The 17,686-nt window shown below is 49.4% G+C and overlaps 3 protein-coding genes and 1 non-coding gene across 4 annotated transcripts; 1 reads left to right on the top strand and 3 right to left on the bottom strand.

Moving 5' to 3' along the window:
• Positions 1 to 1,319: 1,319 nt before the first annotated feature.
• LOC34617766 (actin-fragmin kinase) lies at positions 1,320 to 4,224 on the bottom strand. The gene is made up of 6 exons (XM_022731123.2): positions 3,761 to 4,224; positions 3,202 to 3,518; positions 2,861 to 3,089; positions 2,541 to 2,623; positions 2,198 to 2,344; positions 1,320 to 1,798 (listed from the first exon to the last, which is right to left on the bottom strand). Exons 1-6 carry the CDS (start codon positions 4,222 to 4,224, stop codon positions 1,320 to 1,322), a joined length of 1,719 nt encoding a protein of 572 aa, XP_022587307.2.
• Positions 4,225 to 7,700: 3,476 nt separating this feature from the next.
• LOC34617767 (nudC domain-containing protein 3) lies at positions 7,701 to 9,642 on the bottom strand. The gene is made up of 4 exons (XM_026338200.1): positions 8,724 to 9,642; positions 8,234 to 8,394; positions 7,987 to 8,077; positions 7,701 to 7,861 (listed from the first exon to the last, which is right to left on the bottom strand). Exons 1-4 carry the CDS (start codon positions 9,640 to 9,642, stop codon positions 7,701 to 7,703), a joined length of 1,332 nt encoding a protein of 443 aa, XP_026193985.1.
• A 624-nt stretch (positions 9,643 to 10,266) lies between these two features.
• LOC34617768 (eukaryotic translation initiation factor 2A) lies at positions 10,267 to 15,347 on the top strand. Its single transcript, XM_026338201.1, has 11 exons — positions 10,267 to 10,410; positions 10,621 to 10,705; positions 10,968 to 11,176; positions 11,510 to 11,932; positions 12,199 to 12,315; positions 12,512 to 12,694; positions 13,411 to 13,653; positions 13,988 to 14,293; positions 14,622 to 14,687; positions 14,995 to 15,096; positions 15,165 to 15,347. Exons 1-11 carry the CDS (start codon positions 10,267 to 10,269, stop codon positions 15,345 to 15,347), a joined length of 2,061 nt encoding a protein of 686 aa, XP_026193986.1.
• Positions 15,348 to 17,114: 1,767 nt separating this feature from the next.
• Positions 17,115 to 17,307, bottom strand: LOC113147486. Its single transcript, XR_003297374.1, has one exon. It is a non-coding gene; the product is annotated as a U2 spliceosomal RNA (small nuclear RNA).
• Positions 17,308 to 17,686: the final 379 nt, after the last annotated feature.

The raw sequence follows: 17,686 nt of genomic DNA on the forward strand, positions 1-17,686 counted from the left end.
TCACCCATAATCAATATTGTGAACAGCACTTTTAGAACTAGGAGTGTTCTCTCGTTTGTGAAGTTTCAAAGTGGAAAATGGAGAATCCGGCAATAGTTTCTCCCGATATTGAAGGGGAAGAGGTTCGGAGTACGCCGAGGGAAAGGAGAGATTGATGATTGCGCACTACATTTTGCTGTTCCAAACCCTTCCCAAAACAAGTTGTGTCGAGTCTACTTTAGCTCATGCTGAAGCTACCGTATGACCTAAACCGTTTTTCCAAGTAGACCCAAGATCCTCCCCACCGAGGCCGCTTCTGCGGACTCTTTCGTATCATGACATATCCTTTTAACGGCTCGATCCTTTGCAGCTGTCCTCGGGAACTGCAGGATAGCCTTCCCCCCCTGTAGAGCGCTGTTGGACTTGCGGTATCACCTCATGGAGAGCATATCACCGCGCTTAATAAGCACGTTCAAGAGCAGTAGCTATTTTGGCAAGGAGGAGCTGTGCATGTGAGAATCTACAATGAGTGAGTGCAAGAGCACAGCTGGTTTAAAAGGGAATTCCCTTGTGGGTGCTTGTCCCTCCAACACGTTAGTGCTTTAGCAACGGTGCTTCTTAAAAGTATCACCTCCAGTCTTTGTATGACTGTAGAACACAAGAGTGTATTCTTTCTCGACACGAACGGACCTGCAGGCGCCTCCTACCTTAGAACCTTGATGAAATTTAGAGCTTGTGCAAAAGCAACGAGCCCGTCGCCGCACAGGTTGAAGATGTGGTCAAATACTCAACCCCTCGCGTATGGAACGACGTGAATTACTCGTCAGTACCATGTTAGCCAGTGCCATGGTGGCTACTAACTAGCTACAGGCATCGAGACGCAGGTATATGTCGCTGCCGTTCCACTTCCAATTCATGTCACACAAGCTGTGCCCAGCAATGCTGGTGTGCCTCGACTGTTTGGGTGACCTTGCCGTGAGTGGCCCACATAGCAAAGCATGTGTGGACCACATAGAGTTGCTCTGTTGTCTATCCTTTTTGCGCCTTCGCGCAATCCTCCTTGAGAAATGTCCAGGGGCAAAAGTTCGCGCACATGTACGTAGAGCTGCAGAACCACTAACTTCGTCTGCTGACTGCTACCTTCCGCTTTCGCTCAGATGGCAAGTGGTTATCCATACTGCGCATCTGTCCGTATGCCAAAGTACATTGAGCTGAGAGTGTTTTGTGTGCATTAGGCTTTGTGTATGTATGTATGTATATGTGTAGGCATATTTGCATGCATATATATGTGTGTGTAGGTGTGTGTATGTGTGCGCCACGCTTGTGCAGCAGTGAGTGCCTCAGTCATCGTCTTCATCTGAGTTAGGGTCCACCTTTGCTGCTACTGCTCTAAGGCTACTAATGTCCGCCTTCTGTTCGAGCTTCGCGAGAGCCTCTTGGATGGTGACCTCCATTATACCGAACTTCTTTTCCGCAACAGCGAAGGAGCGCACGGTGGCGTCCATCTGTGCCAGCGCTTCTTCCAGCTTCTTGACAGTGTCCTGAAGCAACTGAGTGCTGTTAGTCAATTCACCGAGTTTAACCTCTGCCCGCTGCGCCGCACTTGTCACTCCTTGGATCGTCTGCTCCATGGCTCCAGATGCCTCTTCAAGCCGAGACACCGTATCCCGCATCACCCGCGTTTCCTGAAGTGTGGAATCCATCTCGCTTCGCACCTGCTTCACCTCCCCAACTGTCCTGGAAATGTCCTGCCGCAGAGATCCCAAAGTCACCGTCGTGCAGACAGGGGCAAGCCGGTACACATCCGAAGAGGGATAGCCTGCAGAAAAAAGCGAGACACAGCGCGTACCAGGAACTGCCTCTAATATTTACGCGTTCGATTGTAGACAAGAAAGCGAGGAGGTGAGCAAACATGCCCAGCCAGGTCAACTTCCTGCGAGCGCATGCCTACAGCCACGAGATACATCGAGCTGTGCGACAGGCACAAAGCGGCCAAAGAGGCATAATTCAGCACTGAGCTAACAGTAACACACACGCGTACTAGAGCGACACGAAGCAGCACAGCGGAAAACAGAGGCCGCCAGACAAAACAGAAAACCCAATAAACGCGGGAGAGAAATAGAGGAAAGCGAGAGCATGTCCGTTCAAGGAAAAGAAAAACTGTGATTCTACTCGCTGATACCCTCAGAAAACTACAAGGGCACAGGGCGTGGATTACCGTGTTGGTCAGCCCCTCCGAAGATGAAGATGGCACGACTTGAGGGCAGAACTGTCAACGAGCCGATGTCCGTGTGGGACCCCAGCTCCTTTGGGTCCACATCGCATTTGAACCAACACTTGGCGAGGAAATCAAATACAAAAAAGTCTGCGCATGCAGCAAACGGACAGATGCGTTTTCGTCTGCCAGGCACCCCGATTCAAGAAAACGGCATTATTTCAACAGGAGACGCCTGAGCCTCCTGGGCCTCGCATCGCCATGAACGCATCAACAAAGCAGTGTGCACTACACGGCATACACCTATTTCTCCAGCGTACTGTTTTGAAATGTGTGATTGACCTACCTGACATCACGTAGTTCTTGAACCATCCACCGTAAGTGCCTCCAATAACCCAAAGACGGTTATCAAAGAAGGCCGCTGCATGCCTGTGCGAAAAATTCCCTCCCAGAAGCAACAAAATACCAGACTCTTCATCTCATACGACCTAGTATCTCAGACATTTTCCTGCACCCGTTCCAACCCCGATTGTTCGTGCGCAATCTTTTCGTCGGCATGACGTTGAAGGAAGCAACCCTAGGACCTCCAAAAATATCTATCTTTGCAGCTACTAAGGCACACTATAAAGGGCATTTTTGCCTTGGCGTCGCTAATATTGCTCTCACTTCCATCTAGGGCAAGGCGGCTCCCCTGCAAAGTCTTCCATCTTTTTCCATTTGTCTTTATCGATATCGTAGAGCCAGAGGTCATTGTCGCCCTTGCCGGAACCCGAGAGGTCCCCACCAAAGATAGCTACCACAGATTTACCTTCCAAATTGCAGAGAGAGGCAGAGTGCCCGCATCGACCAGCAGGGGCGCACTTGTCCTCTGCGGATTCGATGTAAGACCAAGTTGCTGCAACCAACAGAAACAACCGAATAGATGGCGTGTGAGGCGGAGGAGGTCGCCTTTAAAGCTTCAGTTTTTAGCGCATGATTCAAGAGGTATACAGGCCCTCCTCACTCACTTCCTTTAAGGACATGAGCATCCTGGATCACCGTGCCGTCTGCTTTCTGCCCCCCAAACAAGTACAGTCCGTTGGTCTTTTCGCAGAAGACAGCGGCATGAGAATACCGCGCTTCAGGCCTGGACTTCAGCTTCAGCTCTTGCCACGAGCTTTTGTTCAAGTCAAAAGCCCAAGCCTCGGATTTCGCCTCCTTCTCATCATCGATTCCTCCAAACAGGAGGAGAGATGGCTCCCCGCGGCTGTGTGCCCTCCATACATTCAGAGTCGCTCCACGAAGGGGACCTGGGCCGTCGTCAAGATCGTCAACAACTTCGAAACTGAGAAACAACATTGTCAGCATCAGTTCAAAAAAGCATACACACAGGCGTAACAAGTGCAATCCTTTCATGCTGCTTTACAAAATATAGTCCCACAAGTCCCGATGTGAAGAGAATGTCATGATCTCTGCACAAAGCGTTTTTCATCGGACATCTGACAGCGTTACTGTACAGAAGAGTGTGCCTCCCCTGTCGGCCTCGGTATGTGTGCAATAGATGGCTTTAGGAGGCCACAGTCTCACCTGTTGCTTCCAGGGTTAAATTTTAGCAAAACTGAGGTTGGGTTCCCGTCGGGGTCTTCCCCTCCGAAGATGTAGATTAACCCCTTAACCTCTACGACGCAGTGCCCAACTTTCGGAGTGAAACACTGGCTGTCATGAACAATTTTTGAAATGAAAAAGTCAGGAGGAGAGAGGACACCTGTTGCTTTGTCGAGGGCCGGTAAGGATTCGGAGCCACTGGCCATCCGCCGCCCAGGCTGCTTTGTGCTTTTCTTATGCTTTGGAGGTTCCTTCTTCTCACTGTCACTCCCTTTCGACGACTCCTTCCTAGCGGGAGGGTTCTTGGACTTCTCCTCGGAATCCGGTAACTTGCTCTGTGCCTTGGCTGGGGGATCCTTGCTGGTCTTAGCACGGCTGAGGCTCTTCTTGTCCGAAGAAGCTGCCTTGTCAAAGTCTGACTCACTAAAGTCCGAGAGGTCACTCATTTTCAAGTGGAAGGTTCGTAGACAAGAGGGGGTTTGAAAGGGACGCGAGGCAAACGCAAGCCGCAGATTCTGGGGGAAGGGACCCCCAGTGGTAGATTAGCGAAGCACTTCTGCAGCCCTCCTGTTGTTAGCATACACCAGAAACGGAGAAAAGGGTGCAAGCAGCTGCGTCACTGGAAGCCAAAAGTTGGGAACTTTCGTGTTCAGCAACCTGTCCCTTCCCTTCCTGAAACAGAAGCCTCAGGTGTAAGGAATTTCAGTGCCCGAAGAGTTCACTACTAGTAGAGAAAGCTTCTTCTCTGGGACCCTCTAAAGCGGGGACAACTCGGGAGAAAAGCCGAATTGAGTTAGGCCTAGCGCTGATATTTCGCCCGGGCACACAGCTCAAGGCGCGGTTCGCTACGGGGGGGCAGCAGGCCAAATATATGAGCCCAACCACTAATGGTAGTTCGCAGCCGCGAGGGGCATCAGAAAAGCACGACTATTTAGTCAAGCAAGAGACAAGAAAAGGCCGAAGTGACAACCGTACCGCGGCTCCGCTGCAGTTCGCTGGCGTCAGTAAGGCCTCAAGAGGACGGGATTTTCAGCTCTCGTCCCAGCATTATTCCCTAATATATCACCCCGTTTCATATGTCATTTGACCACGGTAGCAACTGGGACAGGAAGCCGCTTACAGCAATGAGACCGTGGGTCCCCTGGTGGCTAGTCGACCCGTTCCCGACTTCAGGGAAAATATGAAGTCCTGAGAAATTCCCTTCACCAATTTCCAAGTAAAAACACTTTCTTAAAGTGCATAAACACCACCAGCGCACGCCAAGTAATGAAAACAGCCCTCCTAGGCCGTATCATAAGTCATGCTCCCCCTACCAGCGGATAGGCTGAACAGTGAGTCCGAAGTGTGCATGCGTGGGCGTGTAATGAATACCAACCTTCCGTGACTTTCCTCCTTAAAAAGTCCCTTATCATTGATCTTAGCATGGTTTTCAATTGGTAGCTCGGCAAATAAACCACCTTTGACTTCTGTGCACAACCCCAAGTCGCCATGAAGGAGTGTGCAGTAGAGCACAACGCACGTGTATGTACGTGCGCTATAACTTCAGCTCTATGCGAGTTCTTTCCTACTCCAGTAACTCAGGTATTTCAAAATGCTTCCCATGAACTTAATTTTACATGAGGAGAAGCAGGCAGGCTCCATCATATAACTCACCAAAGTGTCTTGTTCTGCTCTGGCTTGTGCCTGTGGCAGAGCACGTTCAGCAGGGACATGTTCTCCTGCTCCCCCGGCACACCGATATTTGCGGCTAATTATTTCAGCTTACAGAAGGGGCCCGAAAGCGAAATAAAAGCATTCCACGGACTGCTGTGTGCTCGGGTGACCTGGAGCTAAGCACGCAGTTTGCTTTTCTCATTTCCGTAGGATTTATTCTCCAGTTTTGGGTGCGGAAAACGCGGAGTTCATGTTTAATGGCTTATAATTTGTATTCGATGACGGGCATGAGCCGGATTTTGTATACCTTCCTCTAGGGTCGTCATTAGAAAGCATGACGCGCCCCAATTCCGCCACAAAGTAGCTCTGTAGAAAGTTTAAAAAAGTTCTCTCCAAAGGGGCTTTCTCTAATACCTCCTTCTTTTCACCCCACTGCGGCCCGGCAGGAAAGCAGAGAGGACAGCCTGCGTGCATGTTGCCACACTCTTGAAACACTCGTAACAATTACTTCCACACAGTTGAACATAACAACATAGGGTTGATGATGCACACGGGAATTAATATCATAGGGTTGAGCGAATTCCGGATTGCAGCAAATAACATTGAGTAACAGCGTTTTCAAATAGTCAATTCTCAACAAAGTCTTAAACAGAGCTAGTGTAGTTCACTGCGTAGCCTGCAAAGTGCAACGCTCTGGCGAAGGTCTCTGTAGGGTGGCATCTAACTCCAGAATCAACACAACTCTATTGAAAATCATTGAGTATACACTCAAGGAAACCCACTTTGCCCTGCTCACCCCCCGCAACAGTCGCCGACATTGAGGGAGGAAAACACCAAGAGTGGACATTTCTGCACCTTTGACTCACTCTGAGCGTAAATGGCGAGCTGCCCATAGCATCTAGCTCTCATAGACACAAAAGATTGCGTTCTTTCATTTCAAACTCATAATACTCCGCAGGGGAGGATGTAAGAACAGGAACAAGTCATCAAATCTTTACTAGTTCGTAGTGCGGTGCAGCTCAGCAGCTACATAACGCTACACATTAGCACCTTCTTCTACACCACTAGTATCTAACTAAAAGTAAGTAGAGAATTGACCATTTGCTTTGGCTGTTGGTACACCATTGGTTGCAGGATAGAGCTAAATCCATATGACACAAATCAAGATTGTGTACCTCGATGCTAGACGGTATGTGCAACTGGTTGTGAATGATCGAGCACATCGAAAGTGCATACAACCGTTCCTTAGGTGTTTTTCCTGCTCTTACTCTCTAAGCGGACCCCTGGAGGGTGAGCACACGCAGAGGCAGGAGCTTCACTGGAAAGGCACCGACTCTCGGTGATGTGTTGAGGTGAGTTTGGAGGCTAACTGCATCCCTACACAGACCTTGCATGGGTTGTTGCACAAAACGTCGAGGTGTAGCCTGGCCCGCTACAAATAGAAACAGACATATAACCGGCTGGTGCAGCTTACATGGGTCGGTAGAGGTGTTAACCTCGGATTCTTTTGAAGAGGCCACTGGTACAAGATGATCTTTATTCCGCATTCAGGCCAGGGCTGAAAGAGGAATATCTGCCCCTGGCTTTTTCTGTAGCACACAAAACTACTGAAGCAATATTGTCTCTTGGCTTTCCGTCGGATGCAGGAATGACGATAAGAGAAAGGTACCCTACAGAAATCGCGCAGCGAGCACATTCTCTTGAGATCTTAGGTTTTGACTGTGGAAAGAGGCAAGTGAAGGAACTTCATAAAGCGCCTGGGTCTCTCTGTCCCAATGTTAGGTTTGTAAGGCTACAGCTATAGCTGCCGAAGTCTGGGGACAGGCAGGTCGAAGGAAGGTCTTTGCCGGCCTTCCGACAGCCGTTCAGCCCATTTAAGCCCCGAGCAGGTATTTTTGTCTGCTGGAAAGCAGAGGAAAACACCAGTAAAATACTGACGCAGGCGCCGGCAATAGTGTGCCCCTGGGGCCTGCAGTGAATTGTGCGCTAAGATAAACATCCACCGGAGGTACACTATATTGAAACAAAGGCGAGCCGGTCTCTGTACGGCTTATGGTGTCTGGATACCAAACAGAGAGTCCTGGGATGTCGCCCAGAATACTGTCGGGCTATTCGCTTCAGATACTGTACCTTCACCCAAAAGGTAGAGGCACTCGAAAGCCAGCACTTTTGGAAGGTCCCGGATTGCCCCCAAACCGTTATTTGCACTACTCAGCAAAATCTGCTAGGCAGCAAAGCTGCACGGCATACAAAAGAATGCTTACAGACTTCACGCAGGACCCTCTGGGAGGAGCCCGGGAAGGGTTCCACCTGCGGCCTGAGGCCGCAAGACATTGGGATCAAAGGGCTGCCCCTTGAATGGCGAGCCCTCCATATCCCACGCCTCTCTCAATATATTTTCTTGGTGAATCTCCTCTGGAGTTTTAAGACCTTAGATACACGCACGACAATAAGATTGCACAAAAAAGGAATGACAGGCGTGCAAGCTCAAGGGGGCAGAAAGTAACGTGGATCGCCAGAGTCAAACGGGCCTACAAAAACGCGGGGAGCCTTACCCTGCATCTTGAGTCTCTGCTCAAACACAAGCTTCCGGATATGGCCCTGGGTAGCCTCATCAAAATCTTCAACCCTCTTCACGGACTCGATCTTCGAAAACAATGAACGGGAAGCAATGAAGATAGCCATGAGGATGCCAATAAGGAGTAACACGGAAGCGCACTGAAGACGGGTGTACTGAGTTCATATTGTTAGTGTAGGGTCACAATAAGGCCCGTTCACTCGGAAAAGGTGGAGAACGCCCACCTTTTGTGTATCGATGGTAGGGTCTCCTTGAACCAAACAGTCCCACCAGAGCTCGCTCTTCTTCTCAAGAGTCAGAAGCAGAAAGGTTTTTTGTTCCAATACCCAAAAGCTCTCGGAAGACCGTATTGGGTGGCACCATTTTCCCTCGAACAACACTTGACCTGCAGTGGAATCCATGAAGCCCACCAAGCGTTAACGAAACGGAAGCGCTAGGCTTTTGAAGAGGCAAAATGGTTAATAACCAGATCATGAAAATCTCTTTCACAGATTCATCATGGTGCTGCTAAGAAGAAATACGGGAGTGATGCTTTAAAACATTGTCTCTTATGTAATCGTCAATATCCTCTATTGCACGTGCTGCAAGAGCAGAAGACTACGCGTGCAGTGTTCCCTAGATGCATTCACAGGGTGCAGCTCTCCTTTAGGGTGAAAAAGATTAGCCACTAACGTTGTATTATTGTACATCGATCCCGCGTGGGATGCCGCGCACCCTGATAAGTCACTCTAATAGAATCATCGCGCAGCACGACAGACAGCAGCTTAGTATTAACCTCGGTAACCCGCTTCTGCTGCTGTTGCTGCTCTTCCTCGCTCTGCTGCTCTTGCTGCTGACGCTGCAGCAATTCTAGAATGCGAAGTTGGCAGGTGGCCTCATTGATACTCTGAGACCAAATGTATCGGTCAAGAATGGCACCATTCCAGGGATTTATAAAAGAACTCTTTCCCCGTTCACTAGGAGGCCCTCTGCTGTTGCTGGTGCTGCTGGTGCTGGAGTCCTTGGCATGAGGTTTAAAGGCTTGGTGGCCGTCGGCAGCATGTGCCTGTGGAATTAAGGAAGCATTTGGATCTGTTGGAACTGTGCACGGGGACGCCCCTTTTCCTGCCTCTATCCCTTTGTCACCTTCATGGGCTCCTGCTGATGATACAGAATCCGCGCCTACAGCACAATTTGGTGACTGTGCTGTTTTGGGAGCCCTGAGAGCTGATTGTGGTGATGCTGGCGCGGGACGTGTTGCTTGTGATGGAATTCCCTCCATCGACGAGAGGTCAGGGGGAGAGGCCAATACAGCCAACCTGCACACAGGGCTTGCGTATTGCATCCGTGCTGGCTGCATTTTTTCATTTAGATTTCTTGTTAATTTTTGAAGCTCTTGCACGCTTCTGTTCCTCAAGCTAGGAGGCAGCAGATGCGACTGCTTTGTGGACCTGTACAGGAGCTGTGCCTGACCAAAAGCCTCAGCGATCATCGCCTCAGCAGAACCAGAAGTAAAGCCCATTGATGGCCCACCTTCCTCTATGATGTGGAAGAAATCAGTGCGTGATGCGAGGAAAGAAAAGAACGTTTCAAGCAAAGGCGCAATGCCTTTATGAGCTCGGGCCAGCGCCAACAGAAGCCCCTCGTGATCCATTTTTTAGTCACAGGGAGACACTAAAAGTTGATATTCTACACGGGACAACAACTGCACATGAAGAAAGGAAATACAAGTGAGGTACAGCAGAACCGACGTTAAGCTCCATCCACTGGCAGCAGCGCTTACATGAAAGCATACTGCGTAACACAAAAATCACATTAAAAGATACGGAATTCGTCAATAGTCATGCACTTTCGCTGCTGTCGCCCTAACATCACTTCGGGTCACTTAGATGAAAGTGCATTCAGCGTTGTGGCGGCTGCGGCCCCTGCATGCACGCGAGCATATGCATGCAGCTACTGGCAGAGTTGCTAAATTTGCCTTTCCTAGAGCCTTCCCCCACCTCCTTACGCCATATTCTACTTTTGTTCAAACCTTAGGAGCCCCTTTTGTGGCGGGAGGCGAGTCCTGATGTATAGGGCATCTTGAGTTGGCAAGGAAGCTTTGCAGCCGACTCCTCAGAAAGCTCGAGTTTTCGCCTCCATTGCACAAGATTGTGTTGTTTTCAGGAGGCAGAGTTGTATTACATCAGTAGGTCAGGATTCGGATCTTGTTTGGTTAGGACCTCACCATTTAGAACCACCGAAATCCAACTTTCAATCTTTCGGATCTGTTGGGAAAATGCAGTCTGAATTAATTGCACTAACGCGGGACGGGCTCGAGCTCTATAACGCCTCCCTAGACAATACCGGAGCACTGACGGTCGATAAGATCAAAACCATTGAAGGAGTAGAATCTGCTGAATGGTCTCCCCAAGGCGATCTGGTAAAGGCGCATTTGGAACTAAAATGACCGTTCGATTAATCAGGTTGCGCAGGTTTCGTAGACATGAGCAGTTCGCTTTAAACGAACATCGACTTGAGCCGTAGTGATGCGGATCTTGAGAGAGATAGGACGTTCAGGCCTGGATGCTTTTTTCTCTGCTCAGCATGGGCGGTACTCCAATAAAGCTTGTAGTGCTCTATCTGATTGCAGGTTGCTCTACTTCGAAGTTCTTCGCGTCAAAAAGTAGATGTTTTGGATGCCGATACATGGGAGGTCTTGCATTCTTTTGAGGGACGTGAGTCTGCTCTGACGCATGAATTTTAGTCGTTCCTTTGTATTTCGGTTCCAGTCATGACACCTTCCTTCGTTCAAATCCATTCGTTAATTCTATTTTTAACGATGACGCCGCACTTGGATACATGCTGCGTTGTGGGATAGCACAAGTTCCCCGCCGATGCTTGCTAGCGGCACGTCGATACATGCCCTGTAATGGTTTCAGGCTGTTTGTATCATGCCCTTTAATCTATTTCAGTGGTATTTCCTGCTTTTGTTTTCAGCAACCCACGTCTCCAAATTCTCATTCAGCCCATTAGGGCGATATCTCCTTATTTGTTTTCGATTTGAACCAGACCGATGCCCTGAGAACCTCCGACTTGTGGAGGCCCGCAGCGCGCGTGAAGTTTTGCGTATGCCACAGCGTAGTGTTGGAGAGCTCTCATGGCCTCCCCTCCGGTGGACTGGGGGTGAAAGCTTCATGTGTCGCATGGTGAGCAAGTGAAGCCACAGCGGCTTACTTTCGTGGTTAGGAGCACTCAAGTTTCCGCAGAATGCACTACACGGCCAATGTGAGCGGGAGCAACATAGTTCAACGCCAAGTCGTGCTATTCTCAGCTGCAGCTTTGGGGTCTTAGTGATGATGCCCATCCAAACAGAAGTTAAGGGCGCCACGGATGTGCTTGCTAGTGGCTTATACTGCTGGTATGGCCATTCCGAATATCAATACCTGTGTGATGCTCCCTCATATAAGTGTTGAAATTTGTGCAAATGGCTTTGTTTTGAGGAATTTCGTTTGCTTCACGTTGGCTTCTTTCCCTTTTAGGTGAAGGACTCAGTTCATGTGTTCACCCGTGAGAGCCTAGACTCTCCCAATTTCAGCATCAACCATCCTGCATTGCGGATCCCGGCTGCTGGAGCATCTGCTTTCTTCCCGAGTCCGGAGCGTCCCAATACTACTAGCTGTACGGCAGAAAAGGAAAGGGGGAAGGACGGCGGCAACAGCACTCAGGCATCGCCCCAAGGCCCTTACTGCGCCATTTTTTCAAAGGAAGTGAAGGGCGCACCAGCCTCACTAGAAATTTATGCCTTGGGGGCAGAAGCCAGCTGCGTAGCTAAGAAGTCCTTCTACCAGGCGCAAGAGGCGGAGTGCCACTGGGCGTACGATGGCAGGGCGGTGCTCGTTAAGACACACACCGATGCTAGCGATCTGACGTACTACGGATCCAGCGCGCTGTATTTTCTCAAGGTGACTAACTAGCTGAACATAAGGTGAAACAGCTATGGATTCTGAGATGCTTTTTCGTTTGCTTCAAGCCTGCCGCAATCGGGATGCTCGACTTAGCTGTCGAGTTCTAGCGCAACCATCAGGGCTTCTTTTATCGGTCTGTTTGTCAAGCCCTCCACGCAGTCATTTCAGCTAGGGGGGAAACAAATGTCTCAGACCAGGTAGTGCACGTCATAATGAAGCATGACAGTTTGTTACTTGATCTGCTGTGTTTTTTCGCTGCTCAGTCGCAGGGGCCATATGACACGCGTCTTGTGGCGCCGGAGGAAGGCCCAGTACACGCATCCATATGGAGCCCCTCGACTTTAGAATTTGCAGTTTGTTACGGCAAAGTGCCAGCCACTGTATGTTTCTGTATTCCTGTCCTGTTTCATGGCTTCTATGCGTAGCCTCCCCTGAGTGCACTTCTTTCCCCATTCGACTGCCGTGAGCTGTTAGGCGGATACGAAGTTTGCGGCCATTTGGTTTGAAGCGCTTGAACCATTATGCAGTTCAGCGTGCAGAAGCGAGTGCTTTCCCGCGGTCTGTGGATTCATTCAGGTGGCAGTATACGACGGCAGCGGCAAAGCGACATCTCCCAAGTTCCGTTTGGGTGAGGGGATGCGGACTTCTCTGCAGTTTTGCCCCTTCTCCAAATTGTTGCTGTGGGGTGGATTCGGCAATTTGGCAGGGGAGGTTGAGGTGTGGGCCCCCCGAAAGAAAGGCATCCTCGGGAAGACAGTGGTGAGTTACGCTGCATATTTTAGTGAAATAATGGCAAGTGATGCTGCTGTTTATTGTAGTGTTTTGGGGGCACTAGGAAGAGTTGGGCTGTTTTTGTCCGTCACTGGGTATATGTGACACGTACGACCAGAAGGGCATGGTAGACTGGTTTGTGTACCGAAGGGATGATGTGATCCGTGTAGATCCTACCGAACGATGCACAGTATGATGGGCTCATTGCATGCAAGCGATACTTTTCTGAGCCTCGATCCTGCAGTGTAATCGACAGGCCACAAGCTTTATGGGTTGAGGGTGCACGGGCTAAGGGCTCTGCCGTGCTGTTTGTTTGTGCAGTCCCCATCCGCTGTGTGCGAGTGGGCATCGTGCGGGTGTTTCTTTGTTACTGCAAATATATCCCCTCGGCTCCGCGTAGACAACAGAATCTGCGTAGGCCGCCTCGACCTCCACTCCTTTTGCCCTCTCCCTCGTCCCTCCTCATCCCCTTGTGGCAGTGACGACTGATAGCCCTGGTTGTTTTTGCTGGGTTGCACAGAGAGCTGAAACTTTTTGTCTCTATCATATGTGTACGGTGCTGCTGATCCCTTCGAGGGGCAACTGGTCTCACTTTTAAAATGCCCATGTACCTGTCTTTGGTGTGTGCGTGCATGTATATATATATGTGTGTGTTTGTGTTTCTGTTTGCTTGGTTTTTTGTTTGTTTGCGTTCATGCGTACAGTTTTTCAGCCTTTCTGGTGCATTGTTGAAGCGCGTGGAGTTCCCGTGTCTGTACAGCGTACAGTTCCGTCCTTTGCATGCACCAGCAGCTGCTGCGGCTGCTGAGGCTCAGAAGAATCTTTTGGAGAGTCTCAAGATCTACGAACCAAACAAAGCACCACTAGCTCCTGGGGCCGAGTGCGCCCCCAAAATCGGCAACTTCTCTTCCACAGGAAGGTCCCTGAGCTCTTTAACGCAGAGCAAGGTGCATAAGCGCTCTCTCACACTCAAATAATCTCGCTTTGCGATTTTCGCCTCGCAGTGCCGTGGTTCGCTGAAGTAGCACTTGTGTTTCGAATAAGGATAAAAGGTGGAGTCCATGTGTCGATACGCAAAGTTGCTGAATGTGCTTTCCGAAAAATCATATGTGCAGTCTTGAGTGACATGTGGCTTCATGACAGATTTGTTGCTTGTCTCACGTACTAATTCTTTTGATCTGCTGGATACTTTTCAGTGGCTATATCCCTGTTCGCCGGAACTGTCGAATAAGTTTCCCATCTCTATTAGTTGTGTTTGTCTACTGTTTCCTGCGGAAGCAGGCAGGAGCCCCCCCAGGGGCTTATAAGCCCCCAATGGCGCGGACTGCATGCCCGAGGTTGCCTCCTGGGGCGGCTGAGCCACCAGCTGCTGGTCCTTCGAAGAGCTCAAAGAAAAGGCAGAACCGAAAAAACAAACAAGCTGGTCAAGGAGACGGGCAGGCAGATGCGGAGCAGGGAACCCACGCTGAGCAGAAGACTGCTAAAGACCAGGCGCAAACAGCAACGCAAAACGACCAGCAAGAAGGAAAGCCACCAGTGGCAACCGCGAGCTCAGAACCGAAAGAAAACGAAGCGAAGGACAGTATAGTGCGTCTTGTATCCCATTCCCAACAAAATGCGACTAAAATAAGATAAACGGCCTCCAGTTGAGCTGGAGCAGCTTATGTGCTCGAATCATGCATGACTAGCAGTGGGTCAAACAGAGTGAGCGGTAAAGCAATAATGACATGTTGAGATTCTGTAGTCTCTCTTCACGCCAGGAATATATAAGAAGGAGGTAGTACTTCAGCTGCCCACTGCACAGCCACTTGCTGCGCAATGTATCGCGTTCAGACAAGCTATCCGCACATGTAGAATTGCATGTGCATCTCCTTACTTATTTGCCTCTGGGCCAATTCGTATTTGTCTTTCAAAGGCTGAAGAACTTCGCAAGTCCATCCGTGCAATCAAAAAGAAACTGACGGAAATCGAAAGGCTCAAGGTACAAGTTATGGAGACCTTTATTATATATGTTTTTCCTGTCGTTGCTTGACCGTGGTTTCGTTTTTGCTTATCAAGAGCTCCCATTGTTTGCTGTCCGTATACCGTTTTGGCATCATCCTGTTTTGGTGACTTTTCATGAAGTGGCTTTTGTAGTTTTTGTGTTTAGCGGTGATTTGGGCCTTTTTGCTCCAGCAAAACCATTTTAGTCTAGTGTAGTTTTTGGCTTTTTCCTCGAGCAAAAATGCAGTCCAAATTATTCATGTATTCTTCTTTGCTCTGTCTTTTGCGATATGCTGTGTCGTTAGGGGAGGAACGACCTGAACGACATGCAAAAGGTGAAGGTTGGTAGCGAAGAGTCTTTGAGAACTGAGTTATCCAAACTGGAGACGCAGTTAAAGTCCCTCAAAGTCTGATGTTATACCGAATTGTCTATCCAATCATTTCGTTCCCCCACTCTCCTCGTTCTTCAGTGTAGCAGAGACGAGGAAGAGGTGCCATTGCTTTGGGTGGCTACAACATCGAGCCGGCCACCAAACTTATTTTCCTGAATTATTGTTTGCTGCGATTCGCATGGTTGTGTCCCGCAAATTCTACCGATGAAAAAGCAGGGACGATATACAAATGCCTAGATAGAGGCTTTCGTAGTGCAAATAGTTGATGGCGCTACTGGGGCTCAGAAGCAAACCACTGTTGATGGGCGTATGAGTCTGTCAGGGACTGCCCACCCTACAGCCCACCACTAGCTCTCACTTGGTTCTAAAAAGAGGTTCTTAAGGGATAGAGAAATAAATTCATATTCGAGAGAGGACATGTCTGCTCTGCACACTTCAGGGGTGTCCCACATGCCTGGGAATTCCTGCCCGGCAGTACAAGAGCTGTGAGTTTTCACGCACGAATGTGTCTTCTGTTAGGAACCGTACTCAAACATCTTTGGTTATTGCGGTTATCCTATAGGACGAACAACATCCCGACAGCTTGACGTAGTCAGCTGCAGCACTAGATCGTTGGAGATCGCGCTGTTCATTGCAAATAGTAATGTTTTGACCTTTATTCCTGGCCATTCGGCTTCAAAGAATACTTTCTACAGGTCTGAGGCAAATGAGACGGAGTACATGCGTGCAATTCCACTTCAATATTTTTCGAAGCGAGCGGTGTTCGTGGGGCTGCACACCGGGGACTCCAGCGGCGCCAAAAGCTGCCCTATTAGGGCATCTTGGTGTATCTTGCAAGTCCTATTAGCGGGAATGAACTATTTGATTGAATATCGTATGCTTTCGAGAACAGAGCAGGTAAAACAGCTGCTGCGACCTGATAGCGACTGAAATCCTTCGCGAGGTGGCGCCTTCTGCAGCAGTTATTGACCGCTTTCTGACTTGATTATAATTTCTACTTTGGGCTTGATGCTATTGCAAAACGTAAATGAACTTATGTCAGTTGGCCGTCCTGAGGGGCATGAGGAGATGATCAACCTGCAGCTGTGTCCGAAGTAGCAGTGGTTGTGCTTCCATTAAACGCTGTGCAGTTCTCTTCAACAGCATTATTACAAGGCCCATTTTTCCCTCCGTTATACTCACAAGCGTATTTCTTGTATCCCCTAGTGAAATTTTCCCAAATCGCATCGGTCCCAGGAAAGTATGCGGATGATGGCTTCCTCCTCTGCTACCGCCCAGCAGAGCCTTTGCAGCAGATGCCACCAATATTTCGACCTGAAGGACCCAAACAATAAATGCTGCTTTCACCCAAAACCCTATGTCTGCCGATACCACCCCGAAGGAGAAAGGTACTATGCAGCAGTGGAGGTCAACGAGGCACACAGAGGATGGCACGGAAAATGCTGGTACGTCTTCATGTAGACACCCCTCTGCTGCATTTTGCGTTCTTCTAAAGCAGCAAACCGTTACACATATTATACGACAAGCGTGTCAACGTCTTAATGCAAGGTACGAAGTGCCCCGCCTAGGAAGTAGTATACAATAGCAGCGCCAACACAATACCCTGGTGAATGAAGGTGCCATGATTCCTCAGGGAGTGCTGTGGAAATGAAGACAAAACTGCACCAGGCTGCGTATCTGGACATCATATGAAGTACTAGCCCTGTTGTGCAATAGTTCAACGACACAACGTTGGAGCACCCCCGCTAAAGACTATGCATTGCCTTAAGGCTTTGTCTGCATAAACTGTTTTTGGTCTACGAGTGCATGTGAGCAAACCAACACTTTCCACCTCTTCAAAGAGCTCCTAGAACATGTATGAGAACTTAAGCACTGGCGGGGAAGTATCTTAAACTGTCCTTAATCGGTAGCTTCGTAAACGCACGAAGGGGGAAGGGCTGCGCGAACGAAGTGCTGCCGCTCTTTCACGTGCAAATGCACCCTAAAGGAGAACGGGAGCAGGATAATACAGAATCGTTAACCCCGAGGGGTCGAGAGGGTACGCCGCTCCCGCCGACAGTGCAAGGGCGGGGCAACGCCTGAAGGTGAGCAGAGCAAGCTCTAGACTCATCCCTCCCCAAGCAAAAATTGTTGTGACATTGTTGGATCCAGTTGGATCCATATCAGTTGTCACACTGATAAGAACAGATACTACACTTGATCATAGCCAAAAGGCCGAGAAGGTATGAAGGTTGGGGACTCGACGAAGCAGTACCCCCACAGGAGATGAACAGCGGATTGTCTTCGGATGACAAAACGGCCCCCTGTCGTCCAAGACCAAACAAGGCTCCTATGCACTTGATAGGAGTTTTAATTCGTAAACTTTGTAATTGCATTAATATTAGCAAAGTAATTACTATGATAAGGCTCTTTTGCCCGGTAGAGACGACAGAAGAAAGCTGCATGTCACTGACCGCTGGGATAGCCACGCTGTCACCGTTCGTCCGTGCCATTGTGCTACCCCATGCGCTCTACGCTACGCTCCAATGATATTTCCGTTGTATCGAAATAGCGCACTACAGTCGGTTGTACGCGTTATTGTAGCTGCCACGCGAGTTACTGCTGC

Source organism: Cyclospora cayetanensis, unplaced genomic scaffold (assembly GCF_002999335.1).
Source record: "Cyclospora cayetanensis isolate NF1_C8 unplaced genomic scaffold, CcayRef3 CcayRef3_contig_24, whole genome shotgun sequence".
Lineage (NCBI taxonomy): Eukaryota > Apicomplexa > Conoidasida > Eucoccidiorida > Eimeriidae > Cyclospora > Cyclospora cayetanensis.

Excerpts from the sequence above, each read along its gene's own strand:
- LOC34617768 (XM_026338201.1), top strand. The coding sequence starts at position 10,267 with ATGCAGTCTGAATTAATTGCACTAACGCGGGACGGGCTCGAGCTCTAT. Across the intron at positions 10,706-10,967 it reads CTTGCATTCTTTTGAGGGAC|CAACCCACGTCTCCAAATTC; the intron begins GTGAGTCTGCTC and ends TTTTGTTTTCAG. Across the intron at positions 11,177-11,509 it reads AAAGCTTCATGTGTCGCATG|GTGAAGGACTCAGTTCATGT; the intron begins GTGAGCAAGTGA and ends TTTCCCTTTTAG.
- LOC34617767 (XM_026338200.1), bottom strand. The coding sequence starts at position 9,642 with ATGGATCACGAGGGGCTTCTGTTGGCGCTGGCCCGAGCTCATAAAGGC. Across the intron at positions 8,395-8,723 it reads TATTAGAGTGACTTATCAGG|GTCAAGTGTTGTTCGAGGGA; the intron begins GTGCGCGGCATC and ends ATTCCACTGCAG. Across the intron at positions 7,862-7,986 it reads GCAGAGACTCAAGATGCAGG|GTCTTAAAACTCCAGAGGAG; the intron begins GTAAGGCTCCCC and ends CGTGTATCTAAG.
- LOC34617766 (XM_022731123.2), bottom strand. The coding sequence starts at position 4,224 with ATGAGTGACCTCTCGGACTTTAGTGAGTCAGACTTTGACAAGGCAGCT. Across the intron at positions 3,090-3,201 it reads TGCTCATGTCCTTAAAGGAA|CAACTTGGTCTTACATCGAA; the intron begins GTGAGTGAGGAG and ends TGTTGGTTGCAG. Across the intron at positions 1,799-2,197 it reads CGGAGGGGCTGACCAACACG|GCTATCCCTCTTCGGATGTG; the intron begins GTAATCCACGCC and ends TTTTTTCTGCAG.